The following is a 27478-nucleotide window of genomic DNA, read 5'->3' as shown; positions in this document are numbered from 1 at the left end:
TCGTTCACTTACAAACCCGAGGAAGTATTTGAAGAAGAGTTAAATTCTAGTGTCAACTCAGTGGTTTTATCCAACTGGAAAACCTTGACTCTAAAAGGAGGGGGCACTTCCCCAGGTTCGCTGCAAGTTGGCCGGCCCAGTGCTCTAACTGAACCTCGTGTCTCTGACACAAAAACTGGCACATTTAGCCTCCACTTCCGAGAAAAATTCAATGGCTGTTCGAGCCCTACAAGGAATGGTTGGCTGTACTTAGTTTAAGAGCAAAAACTTCTCATGATTAATTTAAGAAGTTCATCAGCGAAATTTAACTCATTATCCTAGAAAAATAGTGACTAGATATTACACAAACGACCCTTAATTTTAAAACTTCTGCAAATTATTAGTGACTTAACTGACACAAAAAAAAAATTTACGGCGTGTGAAATCTTTATTTCTGCATCTTTCATCTTTATGCCTGCCAGTCCCCTATCTAACTTATTTGTTCGGGAGTTTTAGTAGACCACGTTTTCCCCTCCGCTAGCCCTCCGCTACGAAGAAACCGCCACTGCGCCTGCGCGCCGATGGCCTTGGCTGTAGAGTTCCGGGTAGCGGAGGGGATTAGCGGAGCGGGAAATACGGTCTACTAAAAATCGCTAATGACTCGTATTTTTCAGTACGTAAGGTACGCTAACTGAGAATCTTCATGTACTAAGCACTGTTGAGCTCCATGGCCATAAGCTGCAACCCCAGATGGTGGTAAGAACCAATGCGTTATACAGATAAAAAAGTAAGAATGGAACTGCAATGCCTACCAGAGAAAACACCGGTATAGTATTTCTAACGAACAGCGTCACAATAAATGAATTCGGCCATGTCCTTTCCTTATTTAGTTTTGGTAGTCATCGTGATCTTTATCATTTGAAGCATCGCCAGTGTGGTATTTTTGTATGTGCTTGTAAATATGGCATGAAAATAAAGACACCTAATAGGAAGTTCGACTTCGCTGAAAATTGCAAGAACGAACTGCTATGTATGCTATGTCTTGTTATATATTCTTGATATTGACCCTCTTGCTGGAGGGTCTGTTTATCTACATGCTCCAGTATCAATACATGAGCCCATGAGCTACATCACAAAACAAAGCACAGTACACTCAAGTTTCTGGCGTTTAAGATGTCCCAACAAAAATAAGAGTTGACTAAAAATATTCTGTGGTTTATTGCCGTGCACCAGTTCTGTCAGCTTTCGCCTATGTCAAGAACTCAACCACGTGGTGCAAGCCTATGATTTTAGATTGATTCTGCAAACACAGGTTTGACCACGTATACAGCCTCCTGTATTTTTTTACGATTTCCAAGGCTTTCTGGTACAACAAGTCCATGTGTGCCGTTAGAAATGCTGCGCGCATCATAGCACTTAGATTATGTTATAATAGAAATTATAAATATCAGCAGAAAAGAGGCGATGTTCGGATAAATACTTTAATTACTCTAAACAAATTGAATGCACCATCTTAAATAAACATGTTGGTCATAGCAAAGTGTTAGAAGATTGCGAGTACCTGCAACCTTCGGAGATTTTTGAAAAGTCTTCACGCTGTTTAAAGGGAATGCAATGCTCTCTTCTGCTCCAAGTATTCCATGCATCCTATGCCCAGAACCTATGTCTCACCGGTTCACCCGAGATTATTACTTTGGATTTCACATAAGTGCCGGATGCTCCCAACAAGGCTCCAAGGACGAACATTGAAGTCGTGGTTCCAGCAATTGTAGCGGCGGAGTACCTGCCACTTGCGTATTCATTCAATGGGGCGTCTGTTGAGACAACGACGACTGTCGTCGTCTCGTCATCAGGGTCCATGATGACATCCCATTCGTCAGTGAACGATTTGGAGGTGGTGGGTAGTTCGGTGCCTGGAACTATGGTGCCCGGAACAGTGGTGGCTGGAATAGGGGTGTCTGGAACAGTAGTGACTGGTAGCAGGCTCTCTGACGACGCCACAAGGTTCATCTGCAATGGGATGCATTCCAAATTGTTTATATTCAACTAGGATCTCTTTTTTAAATATTGAAACCTGACATAGATTCCAACTGAATCTTCACACAAATTGTCCCGTGCCTTGCATTCGTATTTCGTGGAGCATGTTTCAAGAGATATTTTTAATTTAAAACTTTTTTTAATGTTAAAGTACTATCTCAAAAGCTTTGAAACGACGCCTCACGTCCAGTTTGAAAGAACCACGGGATTAAAGGCCATAAAGAGGTGTTTTTCTAATTTAACATAAATCGTTGCTCCTTACTTTTGTTTTATTGAAGGCAGATTCTTATCCATATTAAACATACCGTACATCTTCGTGTTCGCAGAACGTGTTGACACCTGCACGCCGTATTTAAAGGCTCGTATTGGACAAACGATTTTCAAATTGGGCTTTATTTAGTTATGAATACAATGAACTTATTCAATGCGTGTTCATCGGAGGTAAATTTGGGTATTTTTTAGCTGTTGAGTGAACTTCAAATACTCTGGGAGTAAATTTCATTCCCTCCCTCAGAATGGCGCAGATTATGAACTTTGTGTTAAGTCCAAAAAATGTTTTCAAACTTTAAAGTAGAAATTGCTTCTGACTAAAAGCAGAATGATTTGAAACGAAAATGTTTGACATGACAGGTGGTACAAACTACATGTGTACGCTGTGTTACAAAATTATAAAGAGAACAATCGTCCGCTAAAAATAAGTGTTAGTTCAGGTTCACGGCTTTTTCTGCAGCGATAACGTTAAGTGAATTGTTTGGGTATTATTGTCCAGATTTATTGCTACGTTTGACAGTCACCTGAGTTAACCCATGCGATTGTTTAAAAATTTTATCGAACATGTGAAACACAAACGATTCAGGACTTGTTTTGTTTCCATAAAAATATAATTTCTCCGGTGTATTTTAATACTTATTTACAAAACATCAGCTGAGAATATATTCAAATGATCAGCAGAACAAAAGTGCAAATAAATCATTATTTGCTTACGTGGCCGGGCCATGAAGTGAAGTCAAATGTTAAAAAGACTGCGGTGAGTATGAAATTCAACCGTTTACCGATAATAGTGGCTATGTGGGCTAGGTAGTTCATGACTGAAGAAAACAAAATTTAAAGCGCAAAACTTAAAAGCCAAAGTGCAAATCGTAGACAGGACAAGCGCTAAGTGACAACTGATGATTTTTAATCCGAAAATAATACAACTCAGCTAACAAAAAAAAAAAAAAAAAACTCGAACACAAACGCTAAAGAACCTCATAATCATGACCACTTATCATATTGCATAAGAAATTATTTTATTGACAAGTGGCTAGAATATATGAGGTTCTTAAGTAGTGTTCTTTTGTGCGTTCGTCTTTTTCCGCTGAGGCTGCAGTGCCGTTTCTTCTTCAATTAAAAATTTTTATTTTTCAGTTAGCACTTGTGCTTACTACTTCTAGTTTGGTCTTGGTGTTTTGTGTGCTATATATTTTGTTTTCTTTTAACGATAAAGCCTAACATGTATTCCATGGTAAAGCATTCATTTAAAGTTGCTTTTTATCCTACGTATTTGTTTTCAACTATACTAAAATAAGAAATATAAAAGCCGACTAGGACTTACCCCTTTGTATTTAATACCCAGTTGCCCGGCATCAATCGCCGCCTGAAGGTTGGACTTCATTTCTTTTAGGGTCACTTGATCATCAATGATACCGGTATGAGCACGAGCAGGAAACCGGTCTAACATGGTAAACTGGACAACCAACGCATTGTCATCTAATGCCTGGAAATGACAAAAACAAAATGCCTAAAAAAGCACCGGTGATTCCCTGGGAAAAAAAAAACTGTCAAGGAACAAGGCAATTTTAGGTTTCGAGTGCCATTCCGCGATGAAATTAGTAATGATAATAAAAAGGTAAAAACAGGACACAATCGCGAAGTTTGGGCTAGAGAGAATTTTCATGTCGCTATGCCATTGTGTGTCACTGGCTGCTTAAGGAATGCATGGCGTGGCCAATTATGTTAAGAATTCTTATTTCATGACTGGTTCTTCGGCGTTAAGGTGCCCACTGGTAACCAGATCCACGAGAGTCGCCAAGTCCCGAGTTTCTTAAGCCGTCAGTGACTTTAGTGTTTATAACCTCGGCTGATATTTCTGTTACTTTGAAAAGAAAGTTGTATATACAGTAATATTTGTTTCAAAACAATTTAAGCGTGGGCCTCTTTTGTGTTATTATGACTAGAAAAAGTCAATTGATTTGAGCAACTTGCTGACAATGTTTATAGAAATGACTGGACGGAAGCAGCAGGAGTCTAATTGGTAAAAAACAATTTTGATATGAAGGTGGAGAAGTTGACCGCTCATAGGGGACTGGGTAACATGCTTATGGAGATTTAGGCGTTTCTAAAGTTTCAACGGGCGTATTGTCATCATGAAATAATAAAACAGACCAATTAACCAGTGTGGCGAACATTAAACGTAAGGTACGTTTTATATTGCATGATGAGAACCAAAGTTGTGCCTTCGTTTTGTGTGCATATGCTTCAAGCCTTTCATATAGAACATAGATGTTCCCCTAAGGCAAATGTAAGGTATATTGTTAGTTTGCTGAGCTGGTATTTCTGGTCTCAAGATTTCAATTGTGCCATTAACTTGGTTTCTTCAAGCAGTCAACATGTCAGTAAGAAAGGCCAGCAATGACAAATCAAGCAATACCTAAATGGTGACGAACATGTGCACAAAAATTCAGAATTCGAGGATGTGGAGACCTGATTGACATCTTTTGGCAGAATCCAATTTCAACTAGGTAATACAGGTGGCTGTATTTGCTTTAAATTCCTATTCTGATTAAATATTAATCAGCCACTAAAAACAAGGCCAGCTGAAAACTTATAAAAAACTTCCGATTGGTCGTAAATATTGTGTGTTATTTTAAGAAGGATATGACAAGATTGTAGAGTAGAACAAAGTATATAAGAAGCAAAATATAAACTGTTAAATACTTTTGCATAAAAGTGCTTAATCTGTTTTTAAAATTCTGAATTTCATTATGCCCATATATGATGCACTTTGAACTATTAAAGCCTTCTCGCTACTTCAAAGGTAATAAATATATTGGCTCTTAAAAGGAAAAAAAAAAACTCGACTATAATTTTAAGATAAAGCTTTGCTTCAAACATATCAAACGAACGACAAGTTTGATATGCGAGCATCGTCGGAAAAGTCAAGTGTTGACTTATTTAAACCGCCCATTTATATAATATAAGACTTCACGCACCTTGCATAAATTTTCCTGACACAATTTACAAAAAAATTTGGTCGTTGAGTTTATAAAATATATGCGAACCGTTTTTTCTTCGGCCCCTCCTTCGAAAAACCTCTTTGCCGCAGCGGCGAGACAAATTCAAGATTGCGCTGACTAAGGCGCCTCATGATTCGAGCAAGAGCAGTGCGCTAGAACTTTGCCTCAGCTCGAGTACAAGCAATGACCACACTCTAAAAAGAAAAAAAAACATGTCATTCATTTTTCTATTCAGCACGGAGAGAACCAAATATGGTGAACAAAAAAATGTGTCCCAGCGAGTGATAAGGCTCAATATGAATCTGAAAGATGCAATGTCCCCATAGACAATAGAGCTAGTGAAGTGTCATGCTCATTGTCCCTGCGTACATGAGACTTTTAGGTGCAATCACATTTCGAGCTTCGTCATTCGTTGGGGTTCCTCTAGTGTTCACCGTAATTAGCCGCCTAAGTGTTCAGCGAGAAAGTAAGCCCACACACTTTGTTTAGAGAGCAGGTGGACATTCCTATTGGGGTTCGTATTGCATCTCTGGGGTAACAAAACAAAATAAAAGCTGGGTCTGTGATAGGGAACGCATGCTGGCTTCTGCGTCGCCAGTTCTAGCTTGTTGGCGGTGACGACCTTCAGCTAACGGCATACAACCGACGCTGGATAATGTGGCCGCTTCTTTCCGATTTCTGCTTCAGCGGCTGTAGTTCCAAAACAGAAAAAATCTAATAGCTCGTTTTGTTTATTATAGACGTCAACGAGTCAATCTGAACGTCACTTTGCAATTGTCAGAGCATTGTTGCAGGGCCACGTAAACTGGTAATTTTAACTGACGTACAGGCGCAGAATGTCAGCGTACAGACGTGGGATTCTGGCTCCCAAAATAAACAGATATGACGGCGACGTAGTCTGCTTCCCACTTCTTTTTGTGTACTAGATAATTTTTTATTTTACCCTCTTCTCAAACCGGCCTTTCACAATGAGTTTAAAATTTTGTTTTCCCCTCTTTCCCCAGATTTTTTTTTGCAACCCGCTTTTACCCGTGCGTTTATTTAGTTTTATAAAATATTTAGTATTAAGAAACACAGTTCAGTTTATACAAATGCATCATGCGCAAATCAGTTTAGCTATACCAATTACAAAGCTGACGGCAATCACGTAATTGAAGTCTTTAATAGCACGAATGCTAGTCGTGTCCTTAAAATGAATGACTGATTCCGAACTACTCCATGCAAGGTTAGTTTTCAACAGCTATAGACGCAATATAAAAATCGTAAGTTCATGAAACCTTAGCACAATTACATATAAGTCTCGGATAGTAAAATTATCTGCGTTCATTGCAAAGATAATCACCGTCCAATTTCAGAATTTCAGCTATGATCAGGTAGTTATTGGCAGAGGCTGGAGGCTTCACCAAAAATTGTGAACGTTTTGATAGCACTACATATTTTTCATAAACTGGTGCTGATCGGAATGCAATAATGTGAAGGTCACATCATTGGCTGGATGGGGATGGAAATCAAGGGCTGTGGGTGCATTTTGAAAATAAAATTTTTTACACGCCTTTTAAAGGAGTCTCGGGAAGTTGTCCTTGGCAAAGTTATATAAATTAACTGGCATTTTTGTCCTTAAAAGACTTGAAAGAATCATTATTAGCATAACTAGTTTTTTCTCCCGCTTCTTACCGCTTTAATCCTGGTTACTCGGAGAGAAGAATCTGGAAGACCCGAAGATTTTTCAAGAGCCCGTCGCCATGCCGACAGAAACCTGGGGTTGTAGAGTGTGAAGGCTGCCGACAAGGTCTCGTAATCTTCCGATGACACTGTAAGTAAACAGGCCCGCATCAAAAACATAACATTTAGGTCAGTCGCTGGGAAGCTCCCTCTAATTTCTGCTGGTATAAAATGTAAACTTTAATATTTTGGTGTTTATTTAGCCCTTCCTTTCAAAATTTCATCAAGGCATGCTCTCCGTTAAGGCGAAACGTAATCTGAGCCATTCATTTGAAAGAACAAAGCTACCAGCACCTCCACCGCTCTCTGGGGTTTCTAGATATCAACTACGGTAATTAATATGACACGTGCTAGATGCACAGGTAAAGGAAGGCTTTATTCCTAAGCAATGCCTTCGGGCTTGAATTCAAAGGTTACGAGGTGACACGTAACGATGAAATAAGCTTATTAATAGAGTAAATGTGTTTCCAGACCGTCTTAAATAGAAAGCATGTAGTTTCAAGCTCACGCATTTTCAAGTACTGCGAGAATCGTCTTTATGCTTAATTGTTTTCTTCAGGCGTGAAACAATTTTACTACAATAACTGGAAGCTTAAGAAATACAGGGTGTGGCGAGTCGTGGACAAACATTTTTGCGCCTGGAGTCAATGAGATTTCGACTTTAGTCGTAAGAACGACAAAAAAAAATCACGAAGCAAGGTGTTACAATATAATTAAGCTAAGCCCCGCGTTTCTCATGTCGCAAGTGACTATAACGGTTTTGTTCCCGTTTTCGTTCCGTGCTCGAGGTGCTATCGTCGCAATTTCAAGCGTTTTCAAGGTCAATCACTATGAACAAACCGTGCGTACACTCAACAATAATCTTCATGTCAGCCATTTCATTGTCTTCGTAACAGGGAGAGATGTCGAAGCCATGCAGGTCAATTAGCTCGGGTGGATTCAGCAGGGCGTTGTAGAACCGAAAACTCAGTTTGGTTCCCACAGAAAGGTTGAAAAATTTACCTTCTTTCCGCACCTGAAGCAGAGAATTTTTATCAATACAAGCGGGTCCCGTTTACTTAATTCACACTGTGCTGAAACCGATGCCTGTTACTATCAATAGCTGTTTACTAATTACTCGTGAGAAATCAAGACGTAAATTGTCTACATTTTAATTTCTCCAGATCCCAGTGATATCGTCATGTAACCCCATCAATAAAATCTGGGATTTCGTGTACCCAAATTCGTGGAAATATAGATTTCCTCATTATATGGTCCCATATAAAACAACAATATTATTAAGAGTAATATACTGTCTTCATAGTGCACACAAACAGCTCTATAGCCTTCTGTGGGGTGTAAATAAATTTTATTTTGAGTAACAATATCAATATGTAAACTTAGGCAGAAATGCACCAAACACAAAAATGCTGCAAAAGCTCGAATAGGCGCAGTAAAAGAATTTCGAAAAATTAAAAATAATTATACGTCATCCGGGGGCCCAAGGCAATCTCTTATATCAGTATTACAACATTGATAGGAGGACTTGCCACTTCCAGTGACTTTTTTACGCTTGTCTAATTTACCAATGGGAAAACAAAGAAATGAAAAGTCGGTTTACTTGTATTAAACATAATGTCTTTAGCACGTTTGTATTACTCTACAAAAGCTGCTTTGTTAAAAAGAAGTAGACCGAGTCTCCAGTAAATACTGTAAGCAAAAGACAGATATAAACAGGACCTAATGAAAATAACTTTTTTTTTTTTTACCTCCAGTACAGACAGGTCAAGATTGACGAGGTAGTCATCGCCTTTCGTACCTTGAATGTCTTGAGCGTCCTGTAAGCAAAAAAGGAACATCGAAAACGTAAAATTAGTTTTAATGCTTAAAAAAATGGTTCCCTTGTTAACTACTGTATCTTAGGTTTTTTAAACATGTGAATTTACGCAGCCTGTTTTTATTTTGCACGTATAGATCTTTAATTATTTTAGCTTGTGTGCAAGGAATTGCGTAAATTAATTCAGGGGCACGCGGGATTAACTTTCAATTACCGGGTGTAATGACGGCGGACCTTTCTTTTGGGCACAAGATTAAAACACACACACACACACAGAAGAAAATATTCAATTTCAATCAATGAGCCTCTTGAATACGTACAGGCATAGCGACGCACCATTCCCACAAAGTTTTTACACCACTCGACTCTGGCGGCCAGTCGTCACGGAGAACTTGCCACACATGACAAGGGATGCCTCTTTTTTCTGTCTGAAAAAAACAAAAAAACAAATTGAGATTGCAACCCATACCCATAAATTGGGTATTTCGAGCAAGATCTTTTTCGTTTACAACAAAGAAAAGGCTGCCAGGTACGATGTGCTTAAGCATAAATAAGCGTTATTGAATAACGTTAATAGACTGGAACGCTATAGTGTTTCCAAACAAAATATCTTTTTCCCGAAAATGCGCTTGGCAAACCGCAGAATAATGTAGCAACACGCTCAAGGAAACAAGTTAAACATAGTGAGGTTAGACCTCGTACTATTTCTCTTTTTCAGTGAGACTGTTGCCACATTATTATTTTTTCTTGTAATTTGCGAGTGCATTATCCTCCTGCTGTGCGCCCTGCGCTCCTGAAGAATGAGTATTTTAAAAACAATTGCTCTCATTTTTACGTTTATTGTTATGGTGCTGCTGAGGCGCCATTCCTATAATCAAAGGAAAGGAGACTTAGCCGAAAGTAGAACTATGAGCTACGTAGCTGGGACAATTTATAGGTTGCATTTTTTTTATTTTATATTTATGCTTTTTATGGGGTACGACTTTTGAGGCTACACCGCGTGGTATAGAATAAAAATAACTTATTTTATTTAATAGAAGTGCGTCTCTTTCGTAGACACTCGTTATAAGATAATCCCAAGAGTGAACGCCGACAAATTTCGCCTGGTTTTTAGGGAAACTCTAATACGTTTTGTTTGCTCTTGACTAAGCTTGTAACACTAGAACGGCCGGAACAATCGCAAGTCGGCCACCGTGCGTGAAGCCACACACTTCTATATTAGATTGTTCTTTTGACTTTGATTTAGTTTTCTAAAAGTTACGTGGAAAAAGATGTAATCTAAGTTAAAGCTGTGACGAATACAAAACGAAATAGTAGATTTTTGTTATAAAAGAACAAGCCAGGTTGCAATGCTAAAAACAAAGAATGCATTTTTTTAACTAAATATCATTTTTTGGGGAAAAATATTAACAAATTGTCGCTGTTTGTAAGCGCATTTTGAGGACTCTATTATATATATATACATATATATATATATATATATATATATATATATATATATATATATATATATATATATATATATATCCGCTTGAGGAAGAAGGGTCCCCCTTCGAAACGTCGCGGTTTTTGTATGACATACATGTTTAAATATATATATATATATATATATATATATATATATATTGTGACGATGAAGAAGACGACGCTGCGGCAGTGGTGTGCACTACTATCGCGCGCTAGGCCCACGCGTTAGACCCTGCCGCCATTAAATGATTCGGCTTCATCATGTGAACATCCTTGTCTTCTCCTGCCGGCCCCGCATCTCCGTAACATTTGGTGGAGGTGCGGGGTACCGATCATTCCGTTCACCCCCATCAACCTTGACGCCGTCTGTGGAAGCGCTCCGCCGCATCTGACTGATCTCCAGCCCACAGCCCTGCAACACAGCCCCCGCCTCAATGATGCCATGAAGACAGGATGACATGAAGTGACAGACGTAAGCGAGGAACCATTAAGAGTGTTACGTGATGACTTGAGGACGCGATTGCGAGACGATGATTGTGACGACTGAGAGCTACGAGAACTGACGATCCCCTGCCCCGTCCCCAGCCCAATCTTGTGAAGGCATGACGGATGTTCCCCAGCCCGGACAGTGTCGTCGCGGGGCTGTGACTGCTGCTTCGATCGGCAATGCCGCTAGAGCGTCTTCCGGTTATGGAAGTGCGACAGGTTCTCATATTTCGCGGCAGGCAGCAGTGCTTTGTTCATATGTCTTCATCAGTTTCTGTTTTGTTTGCGTGCATATTTTCCTTGCGTGTTCTTCATTCATCGGCCGGGTCGTCCTCTTCCAAGGAGGGGGTAATGTGACGATGAAGAAGACGACGCTGCGGCAGTGGTGTGCACTACTATCGCGCGCTAGGCCCACGCGTTAGACCCTGCCGCCATTAAATGATTCGGCTTCATCATGTGAACATCCTTGTCTTCTCCTGCCGGCCCCGCATCTCCGTAACAATATATATATATATATATATATATATATATATATATATATATATATATTGTGCCTCGCAGGCAAATAGTCTGGCATTCATGCTTGAAATTATGTAAATGTTCAAAAGACACGGAAACAGGTGTAAAAAAAAAAAGAAACACGTTTAAAACTCCCAGTAATGCCGGATTAGAGCGCAGCTCTTGAGGAGGAGAAGGGGAGGGTGTGGAGGAGAAAGTATGCCACTCCTCCTCTCCTGCTCCCCTTTCATTTAGCGGGACATTTTCGCTACATATCCGCTAAATTCAGTGGAAAAAATTCCCCTCTAAATTTAGCGGGAAAAATTGTCTGCTAAATTTACTGGGAACTTTTTGTCCACTAAATTTAGCGGGGAAATTATTCCGCTAAACGTAGAGGGGAATTTCTTTCGCTAGATTTAGCGGGGAAATGTTTCGCTAAATCTTGCGGGGAATTTTTTCCGCTAAATTTAACGGAAACATTCTGTCCTCTTCCTTCTCCCTCGTGACGTCACTAATGACCCTCCTGACGTCACATGTTACGTCATTATGGAAAAACCACCGATAATGCAACGCGCGGTTACGCCGAGGCCGACGGCGACGCCGCTCAAGCCGGAAACGGCGGCCTAAGAGCTGCGCTCTAAAAGTTAGGAGACAAACTTGGGCAACAAATTATTCAGAATAGGCTACTTCCATAAAGCCCTGCATGCAACACGGCGCCCGTTGCACTCTGGGAACTAGTTGGCCAGGGGGGAGGGTGTCATGGTTTCGGTTTCGATCGACACGTCGACAAGAGATTGTTTTCTGGTCCCGAGAGCGTCATTTGTGCTCTGTAAACTAACCTAAATGGTCAGACCTCAAGGCTTTAGCACAAGCCCGAGATGTATAGCTCGTCTTAACACATGCTTGTTGTATTTTTGTACTTGAGCCATCCTGTTAGCGTTCCAATCGAGGTATGTGGACGAGCCAGTGCTGGGAGTCTCGACGCTGCGAAGCTCGGGTGCTCGGGGATCTTGCTTGTGAACGAATCAACAAGCTGTAGCAAACAATAAGTATGCATACATCGAGCTCGCGCCTTTACATTAGTGTTGTTGATCAGGAAGTTTGTTTGCTTCGTGCGTGCATAGACGAAATATAACTTTTTGCAATTACTGTCTTTCTTAATGTGCCTGAGTATGCGAGGTAAAACTCGGAGGTGCCATTGAAAAGCTCAATTTTAACACACTTCTTATCTCTTATTTGCACCCGCAGCACTGCACGAAGTGAAGTCCCCACCCGCTTGCATTTCACTAATATTCAACATCGCGTATGCGCATAGAGTTATCCTGCAATCATATAGGCGAATTTGCGCATACAGACCGTTTTAAGAATGCAAAAGTCGAGCACTTCTGTGAAGAATGTCGCACCGTTCGCCGGAAGTGCGTCAGACGGGCATGAACCCCTATGCGCACCGCATTGGGGTTCATGCCCGTCCGGCGCACGGTGCGACATTCTTCAGACAAGTGCTCGAACGAATTCAAAGCGTATTTGACGGTTGCTAATGGCCATTATATTTGTTATGTGTTTGCTTTCTTCCTGCCTGAGTATGCCGAGATAATTTCAGACACACCGTTCCCGGCACAGATCTCGGGCGTCAGTAAAAGCTCGTCCAAAAAGGCTTAGCGAGGAGTAGGGGACGCTTGTTAGGGTCTCCGTCGTAGCTAGCTGATCTCAGCGTTTGCGGAAAGTTAATCTTCTATCAGCATAAAGTTTGAGTGGGAGATATATGATGACACGAGGAAGACATCATAGTAACTTTTGTGCAGTAGTGAGGTCGAATTTATTGCGTTTCCTTAAAAGTTCATGCGTAAACGCTGTCCTCAACTTTGATACTCCGTGAGGATGCGGCTTGCTTTTCGTTCAATGAAGTAACAAGAAGCGGACGTTTGGCAAACAAATTGCGTGTAAGGCTCCAGACGAACAAATTTCAGTTGTAGTTGACTGGTACTAGACGGGATTACTGACATTGAGCTCAAAGATGCATTCGTCGGGTGTGGTGACTAAGCCACGACTTACTACGTTCGCATACGCACGCACAATATCTGGTGTTTCGGGAACCAAGGAAAGTGCCCCGGTCTTCGTTTTGTATCGCTCGATAATGAGTGTATTGTACGTTCGTGAAAAGTCAGATAATCGAAAACGGAAGCAGCGCGTTCGGTCGCGGCGTGATAGCATGAGATGAAGCTGCTCAGTCGAAACCGAAACTGAGTGGCCAACTAGTTCCCAGAGTGCACTGCGTGGTATTTCGCCGCGATGGGGCGCGTCGGTTTTGGAAGAAGTCCATTCAGAAGGTTGCTTTTGTGCCACCTTGCGACAGCAAAAATGTTGGAACAGCCGAATAAGATTTTAGGTTTTAATAGTACTGGTGGCAGTTTGCCGCACATTCTAACCTTCTGTACATTCCCGCCTAAAAAGCGAGAAAAATAGATAAGTTTATATCTGCAAAGATCATTAAGAAATGAGTTCTAGAGAGGAAAACAGTGTAGGATCAAATTAATTATTATAAAAAGTAGTCTGCGGCAATTCGGTGAAGTTTAAGTATGTTGAAATTGAACTGACATACCAGATTTACGGTCTAATTCTATCTGTGAAGGCATTGAATGAACGCGTAATTTTCATCGAGCAACGCGCGGCTTCATTCGCGCCCGGCTTTAAGGCGGACCAATTGCACCCTTTCAATTTCTCTAGCCACACAGCCGAGGCTGCTTTCATTCAAGTGAGAGTCTGCCTTCAACACCCCGCCTTGCCCGGATTCTTTGGGCGATGGGACGCGTGTGCCCTGAGTCTGAAACGGGGCTCAATGAATGGGACTGTGCTCCAGAGAAATCGCAGGGTCCACCCATCCGCTGGTGTGAATAAGCATAAGAGGGACACGCGAAAAACCCCTTAATTAATATTGTAATTGAAAAAGTTAAAATTAGAAACATTACGAAACGTTGAAGGCGTAGAAGCGTAGTATAGGATAGTTATCAGGCCGTACGTCGCAATGAAGAAGGAAGTATATTATACCACTCTATTTTATCCAACCATATTTTATCTCACACATGCTAAAAACCTTATTCTATTTAAGCATATTCTAAATACAGATATTCTATCTAACCAGGATTTATATTAAAAAAGGATGGACTGTACGTTAATTAAGTAAAACTCTTTCTCTCTTGTAATAATCGGAATCATACATTGACGATAAGAAAGCGAGTCATAACATTAAAAAAAAAACGCATATATTGCGGGAGGAGCAGTTTTTTTCCAACGTACCGTATCGCGTAAAATGCGAACATATATTATAACTTTACGTTTCCAGACTGACCTGCTTCTTGTAGCTGAGAGACAGCTTCTCTTTGTTGCCGCTGAAGAAGGTGCTGGGTGTCATGTGTAGGACGTAACGCGGGTCCGTGACCATCTGCGGGTCGATTTCTAGCTCGGTGATGGCGGTCATGTTGCATTGATTGGTCGGTTCTTTTGTTATTGTGTAAATCGTTTCTGTAAATAAAGAAAAAAACAGTTCTTATTTTTAGGGAAAAGAGCCAGCCTCCAAATGTTAATTAACCATGCAAAGGATTACATTGTCCTTAAGAATAATTACTTATTTAAACTGTAAAACCAAAAACATAACAAAATTTCCAGGAAGCTAATGTGGCATCTCGTACTTTATAAAGTACATGCTTCCGAAGCTTCATCGGTAATCCTTCTCTACCTTTTATTGCCTTCTGTGTGAATTTAGAGCTAATCAGTTGTTTGTGGGTCTCTTCTGTGGGTGCCGTGTCTAGATTGTTGGTCGGCTTGTCTGGTTGGGTTCCATTAAAACTTTGCGACGGCATTTTTTTTTTCTTTCTGTTTTTGTGGTCGGCTATGTATTGCTCTTCTTTCGCGAATAAACAGAGCTGCGTTTGAGATTTATGTCGTCTTGTTCGAATTTTTTTTCTCTCTGTCTCAGGGCTTAGATTATGATGTTTCCTAGCCAGCCCGTCTGCATACTTTCGCTTCTTGTGGATCACTTAAAAGTTATTTTGAATTTCCCCGCCATGAAACAAGTTGAAAAACAAACGCAATGCTTGTTCCAAAAGAGGTTAGTCGCCTATATTATTTTGGACATTCGGAATTTATTATTTTGTAACGATTTTGTATAAGAATGATGAACTCATGTTGACTAATGAGTTACTGTATTTTCATTATTTTCTCCAGAAACACGTACACCGTGAAGCCTAGTGTTAAGGCTAATTGACGGCGTGATTGCTGACCTCTGTTTAGTATCCCCAAATGGACGAATTGGTAGAGTACTGGATTCAAAAATTTGTAAAACACTCAATATGTATTTGCGTTGCTTGTCGAATGACATAGAGGTACGCAAGTCAGTCACAAACTGCTTTTAATTGAGGAACGACCAGATAAATAATGCGTCGCCCTTTGAGATTCATTAACAACTAAAATAATGTATCATAATTTAAAAAAAAAAAGCATCGCGTAACTGCAAGTTGCACAATTATTTTGGTAAACATGTGTGTTTTGCTTAGAGATATGGGGCCTTGAAAAGCCGGAAAAAGCCAAGATAAAGAAAAACTGGACATTCTTTGGCCTGAGTCCGTGCAACTTTTGTCCCAAAATCGCCACATACTTGTCAAAGTTAGGCTTCATTGCCTGGAAGTTTGGCTTTTATTTGGCATCTTTGTCTAAAACGCCAATTAAGTTTTAGAGTTGAGTTTCGCTTCTGGTGTTTCAGTTTTCATGTGGAAACTTTGGGCCAAAGTTGCCAAACAAGTGCCAGATTTGACTTCCCTGCCCGGTTGTTCGGTAAATATGTGGAATATGTTGCTCAAGTCTGGCACTTTGGCAATTATGCGTCGAACCAAAGAAAATCAATAGAAATGCCATACAAAAGTACTTTGGCATGAACTAACACCTTGGAGCAAAACAGTACTATGCCAAATGTTGCCAAATGTGGGACTAGTTAGGCTCCTACGATTGCCAAACTTGGTCCAAGTTAGGCTTTGTTCTGGCGTGCGGCTTGGCAATGTTCTTTTTCAATAATTTTGTTATGCCGAGTGCCTTTTTACTTAGAATCGAATAATCTACTCACCTAAATATTTAGGAATAACGTGGTTTCTCAAAGCCACCATTAGCCAAAACTTGCAATGACTGTTTACTTACTCTCGTTTCCAGACACAATGATGCTTCGCTGATCGCCAATGCCGACCGTAACAGGCTCGTAATCCATTCTATAAAGAGCCCGATTCATATCGATCCATACCTGGACATGTTAAAAAGTATTAGACAATGATAGCGGGTAAGATTATATTTAGTGCAGTAGGCGTGACAGATTATGCTGAAAAACAAGCCATACTTACTGAGAAGCATCTTGCTTCAACGATTCATATAATGTATAATAATGCAAACCATTTTCTTTTGTGGAAATGGAGCGTGCTGGTTAAGTTACGGTGTTTGTGGAGAATAACATAGAGGACGAAAACCGGACGACTGCTGTAAAATCGCGGACGATATAGAAAAGCCCACGCGTGTGCGTAACATACTTAGGGAGGCTCAAGTGAGGGTGGGTGCAACTGCTAGATCGGCGATCACGGGACATGGACGCCATTTAATTGCTAAATTTTGCTGGGAGTCTATGGGGCAAAGGGTCGTTTTCTTTCCTTACTCGGGTCATAAAAGCCCATTAAGGTGCTTGAATAATTTACACAAGGTATAAATGATTACTTTTCCATAGCCACCAGTTTTGTGGCGATAGGTTAAGTATTTTTTTAACACGAAAAATGGTAAGTTCCGCCATCTTGGACGTTGCTGCTTGTCTGGCAACTTTGCTTTCTCCGCTCGACGTTTGCAATTCTCGGAGCGAGAAGGAAGCGAGAGAGGCTGCGCTAAGGCGCTCGTTGCTTGCAATGGGAGGCGAGAGGAGGAAAGGCGCATGGAGCAACAGAGTTGCAACAGAGCGGGCGCCTACTCTCGTGCAGGCAACACTGGCGCATATCCTTTCTCCAATACTCTCCCTCAGGCGCCGCCATTAAATTGCAAACGCTCTCCAGGTTTTGAGTTGCGCCCACCCTCACTACAGCCTCCCTAAACATACTAGAAGACCTGCAGCGCTACCTATAAAAAATTTCAATCATTATCGAGGCGTCACTCCTTGTTTGACCGGAAGCCGTTGATTTAAATGGTGATTTCAGTGGCGAATGTAGAGGCGTTCGGGGACAAAAGTCAAAATCAAGGATTGCCGAAATCACCGGGTCGTAACTTGAGCGACCAGTTTTCGGGCGTTTGATACGTTTTAAGCCTAAAAGACGATAAGCAGTTTCTATTTTATTTCACCGAGTACTACAATTGCCGGTGTTGAATCAGCAATCGCTGACCGACCAAGTGGGGACTAACGAGAAACATTTAAGAGCCACTGAAATGCCGCTCGTTCATACAATAGCCTTGATGATAACTCTGCTTTGTTCCGCTAGATACCAATGGTGGCCTTCGGTGGCACACGTGCGCTTGGGATATTCTTTTTATAAAGTCCGCGACTTTATGCGATCTTAATTGTAGCGGAGCTAATAAATGCCAAGATCACATTGCAGCCATGGTCCTTATTTCTCGTGAGTAATTGTTCGGGATTGCAAATGTTTTGAAAACACACATACTGGAATGCTTGCGCAGATTTCTCGTCTTTCCGTTCTTTAACACATCGTTGTGAATTACATGCTGCAAACATAATTTTCTGGATTAATAAGCCACTTAATTCTTTACTTTAAGACCAGTGAGTGACATTTCCATAACATTAAGTATAGTCCTAAAAGGCGAAACAAAAGTAAATTATTATATTAATCGGGAGGGGGGAGGGAACTGACTCATGCTGGCGACCATATATCAACGCTTGACGATATTTATTCACTAATAAAGGTAACAAGAATTCAAATCAAGACAGAACACTTTTATTTCCTTACGCAGTTTAGTTGCTTATTGCTTGCCGATACTACGACAATAACTTTCGTCTAAGAAGGGGCACGCCTGTGCGCACACGTATCCTTGATTTACCTCGATTAGCCTCAATGACAGATGCGATTGGAAAAAGACTGACTCATTGATGATAGAATATCTGGGAGTGTACTCACGTCACTGGTGCGTACCAACTGATCCGTTGAACTCCACATTTCTGCGTGGTAATTGAAGGTAGTTATTTGCTCAAGCTTTGGAGGAGGAACGCTCTTTTTATAGCCTTCGCAATATAGGCCATCTGGAAGCTGAACAAAACAAGTAGAGGCATGCCTGATTAATATTGACCTCGGTAATATAACACCCCGCTTGAGAACATTTCCGGGGACGAACTAGGTAAATACATACAGCCATTACTGTCTTGGTGTTAGAAATGGCCCACATTATGGACATTTTTTTTTGTGGACAACGTTTTTTTTTTGTATTAGCAAAACTCGACTGCAGCAAATTCTGTGACGCGGAAGCCATGTTTTTACTATAAGATTCACAGTATGTTCGAATTAAAATGGCAACTGAAAATAAACGACTAGGATGAATGTTTTTAATATTTCAGCGTTATATACGCATTCATCTCTCATAGATTCAATATATTTATATCAGGATGCTGTGTAAATGTACAGAGCGCCACACTGTTAGCGCGAACCAGCGAACGCCGGTTTTTCCAGTATTTCTCTTTGAAACCAAGGTATGTCATTCAAGTCATTATTGGTACGGAAAGAGCTCATTTAGTTGTATAATATAAGCAATAAAATTTCGTGCTCGCTAATACTATTTAGAAGTAAAATCCGAAAATGCGCCGATGTCGTGTTCGCGCTAACAGTGTCGCGATGTGTACAACGAAATCAATAAAACATCTTGATACTCATCGTTACTCCGACAAAAACATCTACGGCAAAAAGAAAACAGAATCGATCGAAAAGAAACCGTTTTAATCTCCGTTTCTAACGCTCGTCCTCTCGGCTCCGCTGCCTGTCTTAAAAAATATAACTGCGAGGAAATCTGAAAGTTTAACGACTCTTGCTTTTAGCAGGAATATAAAGAAAGCGATCAATCTTCACAACAGCTATTCGTATGTGACTCTCCCACTCATCGGCGATGTCTATGATAAATGTTATACTATTGCGAATTGCCTAAAACTAAAGACATTGCCGATTGATGAGTTTCAGTTGCCTCATCTATAAGTATCGCTTTCAGGCGGCAAGTTGACAATGCCATACATCAGAGTTTTATCGACAAACATATATTTTGTCAAGGGGATCAATACGCTTTTAATTGCATTGTTCTATATAGAATACGATCAAAGTTATAGTCACTGCCAGGGTGAGAACGGCACGGACGCCCATCAGCTGTCCCACCTCCAGCGCGTGCTCCATAGCTTTGATGACACTTCTGCTTCTCGTGAGCTTCGAGCGTGCACGTGCCGACAGAGCGCATTGACAGGCAACGAGGCCATCTTGGAGGCTCGCAGTCCGAAAGAGACGCCCAGACGTTCTTATCCTGTCAGTGACTACAGCAGAATACACCTTCACGTGCACAGCGCGACAACGTTAGAGCAATCATTCAGTCGCCAGATTTTTCCGTTTTATTATTAAAGGATGAGCAGCTGTAACACAAATTACTAGTTGGGCGAAAAGTTCCATTAGGGTACTAACCGCAGTGTTAAAGTTGAGCGCCTGTCATAAGTGTCTGTGCGGGGCGATTGCTTGTTCGCGCTAACAGTTTCGCAAGGTGTTCGTTCCCAGAAAGTTTTGTACGAGAAAGTCCCGACACTAGCCAATACCACACGATTCTACTGGCACTCCGGTTTGTAATCTGAACCAACTAACAACAAAAATAAAGAAAAAATATTGAATTGCAAATGGGATGTTATTTATCAGTCGTAGACTGACCTGCGGAAGGTTATAACGTAAAGTCTCTTCGAAGTCTTGGAAACTGAAAATGTTGATTCTTGTCTCTTCACCATCGTTCCCAACACCAAAGTCAACCGTTACTGGAGCTCTCGCGTTTAACGCAGTTGATGACCAGTTACCCCCTGAAAGCAAAGCAATCACGTTGTACCGAGTGACGCGAGGAGTGGCAATGGCCATGCAATTTACAGGAGATTCCCAAGAAAAGAAAACCCTGTTTTCCGGCACAGGTAAAAAAAAAAAAAAAAAACTATGCATAGCAGAAAGATAAATCTCCTTTGGTATAGAACGCGAACGTTTGACAACACGTCGTTACCTGGATCAAAACGTAACTGAGAAAAGAAAAATTTATTTATGAACTAGCGTTCACCTAAGCCTAATATTGCCGAAACAAGAAATTATATTGTGTGCGTCTGTAGCATCTATTTCAATAAAAACAAAACTAAAAGTCGTGTCAACAAGAAAGATAACACTATCATATTTATTACTGACAAGTGTTTTTCGCTGATGTAAAACCCACAAGCATTCACAGTGTCGAGTTGTTTTGACGATGGGCGGACGTCGGCTCATACGCAAAGTTTGTTTTTCCTCAATTGCCTTCCTGTCCAGGTAATGTCATTTTCTCAATCATTCGCGTTCTATCCCAGCCACTAGCGTCACATTTTCACAGAGTTTGAGCTCTCTGCGATGCATAGTTTATTCACCAAGGTCGAAAAACACGGTTTTTGTTTCTCGGGAACTCCCTGTATATCAATAATCATTATTTCATTTGATACAAGTGCCAATTCCATTATAAAATTGTCAAACAAATTTAAATGTCCTTGTTGAAGAACATATTTCAAACGTCGAAAAGGTCAATTATAATATTACACTTCTTTTAAAAAAAAATTAACAATATTTTGTGATTAAACTTAACGCATATAGTGTATGTATTATGCAAGCTTATATTCTCCATAAGAAGATATGTTACACACAACGTCCCATGTTTTAGAGGCAAATCAGAAATTAAAGCGCTTACCAGTAAGAGCAATGGCGATGCTAAAGCGATGTTCCTTGTGCTTGCTTGTTGCAACCCAAACCTCAGTTGAAATGTTTCTAGCATACTGCAGATTACTTGACCTTGTCCAATTTTGGATGGCTAAAATGTCTTTAAGAAAAAAATATCTTCGACCATCATCGGAGTTGTAAAATTTGAACTCGTCTGATTTTGTTTTCATCGTTTCGCTCATTAACTTGCAAAAGAAGCTGTTTTCTGCAAAAGAGTAATTTGACACATTCGTTTTGAAGGAACATAAAATCCAAACCTGGAATACTTGTAAACCAAGAGTAAATACCAGACATAAACATACGTTCTTCTAGACACTATCTTGGAACTCAATGCACTATTATAACCAAATTTCCAGAATGTTCAAAATACCTATTTATACATATACGTGGCTATAGGCAAACAACAACAACAACAACCAAAAAGCCTCGGTTACTCCAATGTGCCCTTAACGTGTCGTAGTTTTATATATGAGGTTTATGAAATTTCCACAACTACCGCGGGTGCCTTTTTTGTTTCTTAAACTTTAGCGTCTCATTAAATGAGATATTCAATAGAAGATAATTTTTTTTCCAACATGCTAAATGAAAAAAGGATGTCATAAAACAAATTTACGAGAAAAAAAATTTCGAGGACGCCTACGCACTTCTTATGAGTTGTGATAGCGAAAGCATTCTCGGAGCCGAGAGGAGCAAAAGCGACCGCAGCGCCGGCGGGGAGTGCGTCAGCTCGCCGTGCAGACCGCCCCGCCGTGTATTCCGAGACTTGACAGCGATGGTGGATTTCGCCTACACACAGCGCGCCACGTCTTCTATCACACACGGCACTGCGGCGATGACTTCATTACGTCTTCCGTGACGAAGCATCGCGTTGCTGTGCTTTCTTTGTGTTTTATATCTGAAGCGCGTCCGCTTTGGCATTGAGCGCAGCCGCCGGCTTCCGTGACGAGGCAGCTACGTTGCTGTGCTTTTCTTTGTGTGTATTTTTAAATTTACTTCCGAGGGGCGTCTCCTTTGAACTCGAGCTGCCACGCCGGCTTCTGTGACAAAGCATCTGATATGACGCGTCGCAGCCAATTTAAGTGCCGTTTTTCGCGCTTACAGGTTTTTATGTTTTATTTTTACGCTGTTATAGACGCAGCTGGCTCCGCTGCATGGGACATTTATTTTTTTCGCACGTTCAATATTTTTACAGCTATATTTACGGCGCGAAATGAATTTGTAGTGGGCGCCCGCGGTAGCCCGCGGAAATGTGGCCTCTATGGTCAGGTGGTGCTTGCACTTTTTCGGAAGCTTCGTATGTGCTCTGAAAGTTACTCATTATTCTTCGTTTGAAATGCACCAAAAAACTATGATTAAAGGTAACTTTTAGAACCCAATGAAAGCTCTCGAAAGAGCGCAAGCACCACGTGATACACTTGTAATCGGTGTCACGCTTGGGTCACGCTTGGGAGGCGGGGAAAACTGGGAAAAAAACTAGGGAGAACGATGATCCGGTTTGGCCGCATAAAAAAATCACTTTTTAATTAACTAGAGTGAATCTGGGAGAACGAGATAGCATTTCGGAATCAGGAAGCCATCCGCATTCAGATTATGCCTTCGGATTAGGTAGCTCAAAAAATCGGCGGAGTTCCCCTTTAAGGTAATTTAATTTATAATGACTGGTGTGGTAATCTTGTTAGTGGCTAAATAAGTATACTGCTGTTCGAACGAGCTACGCCAGCATTTATTTATGTGGTGAGTCTGTTTGGAGTTATAAAGTATTTTCAGATATTTCATGTTTCTTTTTCGCACATCCTAGCGTCTTCTCGATATCTTGCCTGTTGATAAGTAGTCCGGTTACACAAATCACTGTACTGTATACATGCACATCACACGCACAGCAGCATATAATCGACATTGTATAGGAGGTGTTAATGTAATTGTACTCCTGAACGTTTATTAAAATATTTAGATAAAAAGGCGTGAAAAAGTCCCATAAACCTTGTTATGCTTCATTTTATTCCTTCCTTAACCTAGAATTTTGACTGGAACAATTATTGCTTCTGGAAGCTTCATACAAATAGCACAAGCATTGTTTTGGTGTAGTTTTGTGCTACTTTATAACCCCAAATATATCTCAAAATTTTCTCCTAAATACTGACTAAACCTACGAGGTAAGCGCCAGAATTATGAAGCGCCTCGCAGCCGCAAGAACAGAGAAGAAAGAAAGAGGGACTAGTAAGCGCTATCAAAACTGCAAAGTACATTCTGCGAAACTAAACGCTTGGTCGTTGGGCGATCATGCTCATGCTCCACGTAGAAACAAAGATGTAGGCGGAAAAATATTAAGAAAAAACCAACAAACAAACACAAACAAGCAAAAATAAGTGTTTCGGTGCGGACGCCGTTGTGTGTTCTCTGGCACTGCTCACCTTATTTGCTATTTCTCTCTGGCTTTCTCTCTCTCTCTCTCTACCAAAGTTAAAAGCTGAGCTTATTGGTGTGCGCTAAAAATAATGTAGCCAAAACAGCGCAGAACGACAAAGACTAGAAGGAAAGAACAATCAAGAGGGGACAGGTGCTGATCGCAACTAAAGGTTTTATTACAAGAAACATAAGAAGTGAACAACGTAAGGCAGCAATCTACACATGCGCCAACCTTTCTGCCTCATCACGTAAGGCAACGGTCATCCCCGTGCCGTGTGCCCCCCCCCCCCCCCCCCCCCTTTTTTTTTGCAATGTCGAAGTCGAAAACATTTCTTTCTCAGATAGCGTCACCGACGGCTCGCTGATGCACTGCACCCCGCTGGCCGCTATGTAAAAAAGCCTCTGTCACCTCCCTCGTCACCTTGTCTTTGTGGCTATCTACAAGCCTGGTCCTCAAAGGACGGCTTGCACAAACAGCTCCAATATAAACTTTACCACAGAGAGAGGGACCTTGTATATCTCTCCAGAAACACAGCTCACAAACGGCTTTGCGTGTTTGTTTTTGTGCACCTGCTCTTTGACAGCCCTTCTGCCTTGGCCGTTACCCTCGAACATATCTGGCTCAACTTCTGAAGGGCGGAAAACACCGCAGGGACTTTGTGCCGAGTTCCTACATTCTTTACATTGTGAGAGACCTTGTGTAGCTATGGGATGACGACAGTCCTTCACCTATCGACCACTTTCTTACGCCCTATGTGACGAGGCAGAAAAGTTGGCGCATGTGTAGATTGTTGCCTTACGTGTTTATTTTTCACGTTTTTTGTAATAAAACCTTTAGTTGCTAGTCAGCGCCTCTCCCCTCTTGATTGTTCCTTCCTTATAGCCTTTGTTGTTTTGCGCTGTTTAACCTACATTATGTTTACTCTCTCTCTCATTCTCTCTCATTGTTGAAAGCCGGTTCTAGCGCTAAATTTGCAGGCCATAGTCAGTATACATAAGGATGCCCGTCATTATTACATAAAATAAAAACCTGGAGCTAAGAAAAAATAGTCAGAGTGCAGGCGAGCTGGTGTAAGTTGAACATGATTGTAAACCTGAGACTGGGCCAGGAAGAGAACACAACAGAAGGTAGTAAAAGAGGAGGCAACGTCTCAATTTTTTTGCTGGAGCTAAGGTCGGCATATAACATATCGTAAGGGAACCTGAAACTTTTCTTTGAAAACTGTGAACCGGTTATTACTATTGCACATTAAAATCTACCAGATTCAGAAACAAACACTCATTAACCAATTGTGAAGATGAGCATCTAATAGCTACACCATGGTAGGACCGTACGAACAAAATGTAAGACTACACGAAGCAAAGCTGGGAATAATTAGGCTTACCAGACACGCCGAAGTAGAAGGTTTGCCTCGTCTCAGTATCTTGAAAATAACTTGTGGTTCCGTTAGCTGATCGAACCTTCAAAGAAGCCGTGTTACTAGTCTTGTCGTGAATCTCCTCAAAATATTGGACTTCTTGCTTCGATATAGCGGTATTTGGGTTTGACCGGATGATTTCACCAATTGCCTTGAAAGATCCTTGATAGGAGGGTGCACCTTGAGCTTGAGAAAAATGCATGGGATTGTAAACCCAAGGAAATGCTATATGACAGTCAAGATATCACATTGCATTCATACAATTTTAGCAATTAGTACAGCATATTGAGATAAATATGGCATGTAAATCCCTTTTCAATAACATAAATAACGAAATAAATAAAACGGCAAAAGGGTTCCTGATGCCACACGTCAAAAACAATTCTACGGGCTCATTTATTAAAAAAAAATTAGAAGAAATATTTTGTATAATTAAAAGAAATTGTTTTTCTATTTTACGGAAACAACACAGGCTCATTTTTGGCGGGGATAAAAAAAAAAGCTTAACAGCTAGTCATAAAGGGTGAGAATCCTTAAAGGGCCAGTACCATATAACATCGAAACCAAAAGTAACAGAGCAATATTGTATATAACATAGATTATATATTGGGAGATCTGAAGAACCGTTGTAAGAATTGAGGACAATGCACAATCTTGATCACTGAGGCGAGACTCGCGATGCAGCTGATGATATTAGTACATTTCAATAGAGGTTTCCGAGCAAGTATTTATCAAAAAATAAATAATCGCTTAAATAGATGAGACATGCTCGCATTTCATGAGCAGGCTTTAGTACCTGTCAAGACACGCACACAAAAAACTTCTGAACTATTTTTTTCTTTTTCTTTTGATTTCAATTGTAGGTCATAAAGTTTGCATTAGCTGAAAGTGACATAAATAATTAAGTTAAAAGAATTCTAAAACATGGTCCTTGCAATAAGAACAAATGCAGAACGTGAAGCATTACATATTCGAGCAAAATACATAATGAACGATGCTTACAAAGCGTATACAAAAGTGAAGACCCAAGCAGACTCAGATGTTGGCAAAAAAAGCAGTCAAGGGCACTCATAAAAAACTTAAGGACCTCAAGTTTCTCTTGCAAGTGGCATAATATTTTCCCCTATTTCTCACCGAACTTTTGTTGACATATCAAAGGTAGCAAACAAGAAACTAAGTGTTTGTTTCGTACGTGCACGTCGTAACAGCATTAGCATGGAGCCTACGGTGATGCATCGGTTTTGTATGCTCAAGCAAATTTTGCAAACAACAAAAGCACATTAAAAGAAATCGCCTTCCTTAAAACCAGCACAGTTTCAAAACACACTTAGCCGTTTGAGAATTGTTTAATGGGTATGTTCAGCATCTCCGGAACCAATGTTTGCGCTTTTCCACACGAAATTTAGTGTTGGAGAAGTTTTATTTGTTAATTAATATGAGATATCTAACTTGTATTTTAAATTAACAGGACGAGATCATTTGTTGCGTTGCCGTTTTAGGTACAATATTGTCGGTATTTTTACCTGTCACGAATAGAGAGCGTTAATAAATGTCCTCATATGCTACGTCTCGTGAAACTCAAACCCTTTGCCCATCGTTTGAACTATAAAATAGAAACCTGAGAAGTCTTAATTGCCATAAAGCAGAAATGACTCACCCTGACTCTCTTGTTGCTCAGAGTGGCGAGGCAGTAGTGCCATGAATATAACTTTCATAGCTAATATCCGATTCAGAACGGCCATGGCGACGGCAATTGTACAACACCAAAGCTATTGACTTCTCTTCCAGGAGTACCTATTATCTGGCTAGAACGATGGGCAGCTTCCTTTATCAATACCCGCTATCCACATCCTTATCTGATACCCAGATGCAAAACTAATAAGACCTCATTCGTGCTTTCCACGAAACCGGATAAGCCCATAAAAAAAAAAAACCTTTTCAGATAATGTCTACTTCAACACCTTAAGAATGGGAAGCACAATATTAAACGGATCAACTATACAAGGGAACCATAAACAAGTTGACCATGCTACGTTTGGGGCATTGACCGGCGCATTTCGATGTACAAAGGTACCATACGACGGTGGTCCGATAAGTACTTAGCCTACAAAAGAAAAACGAAAATTTTGGAAAAGTGGCGCTTTATTTTTCGATATAGTCTCCTTTTAGTTCGATACACTTGACCCAGCGATGCTCCAACTTCTTTAACCCATCTGAAAACTACGTTTTCTCGAGGTCTGCAAAGTAGGCTTCCGTGGCGGCGATGACCTCCTCATTCGACCCAAATTTCTGACAGGCGAGTGACTTTTTCAAGTTTGGAAACAAAAAGGAGTCGCTCGGAGCCAAATCTGGAGAATACGGTGGATGGGGCAGCAGTTCGTAGCCCAATTCGACCAA

The 27478-nt window shown here is 40.8% G+C and overlaps 1 protein-coding gene across 1 annotated transcript; it reads right to left on the bottom strand.

Moving 5' to 3' along the window:
• Positions 1-1486: 1486 nt before the first annotated feature.
• On the bottom strand, positions 1487-26823 carry LOC8034848. Its single transcript, XM_040223636.1, has 13 exons — positions 26739-26823; positions 25049-25267; positions 21229-21462; positions 20193-20335; positions 18423-18551; positions 16465-16564; positions 14627-14799; positions 9150-9257; positions 8762-8830; positions 7863-8028; positions 6966-7102; positions 3611-3772; positions 1487-1989 (listed from the first exon to the last, which is right to left on the bottom strand). The coding sequence occupies exons 1-13, from the start codon at positions 26821-26823 to the stop codon at positions 1627-1629; spliced, it is 2088 nt and encodes a 695-aa protein (XP_040079570.1). The 3' UTR covers positions 1487-1626.
• Between the last annotated feature and the right edge of the window lie 655 nt (positions 26824-27478).

Source organism: Ixodes scapularis, unplaced genomic scaffold, assembly GCF_016920785.2.
Source record: "Ixodes scapularis isolate PalLabHiFi unplaced genomic scaffold, ASM1692078v2 PGA_scaffold0__279_contigs__length_252992795, whole genome shotgun sequence".
NCBI lineage: Eukaryota > Metazoa > Arthropoda > Arachnida > Ixodida > Ixodidae > Ixodes > Ixodes scapularis.
This window is presented reverse-complemented; position numbering and strand designations above follow the sequence as displayed.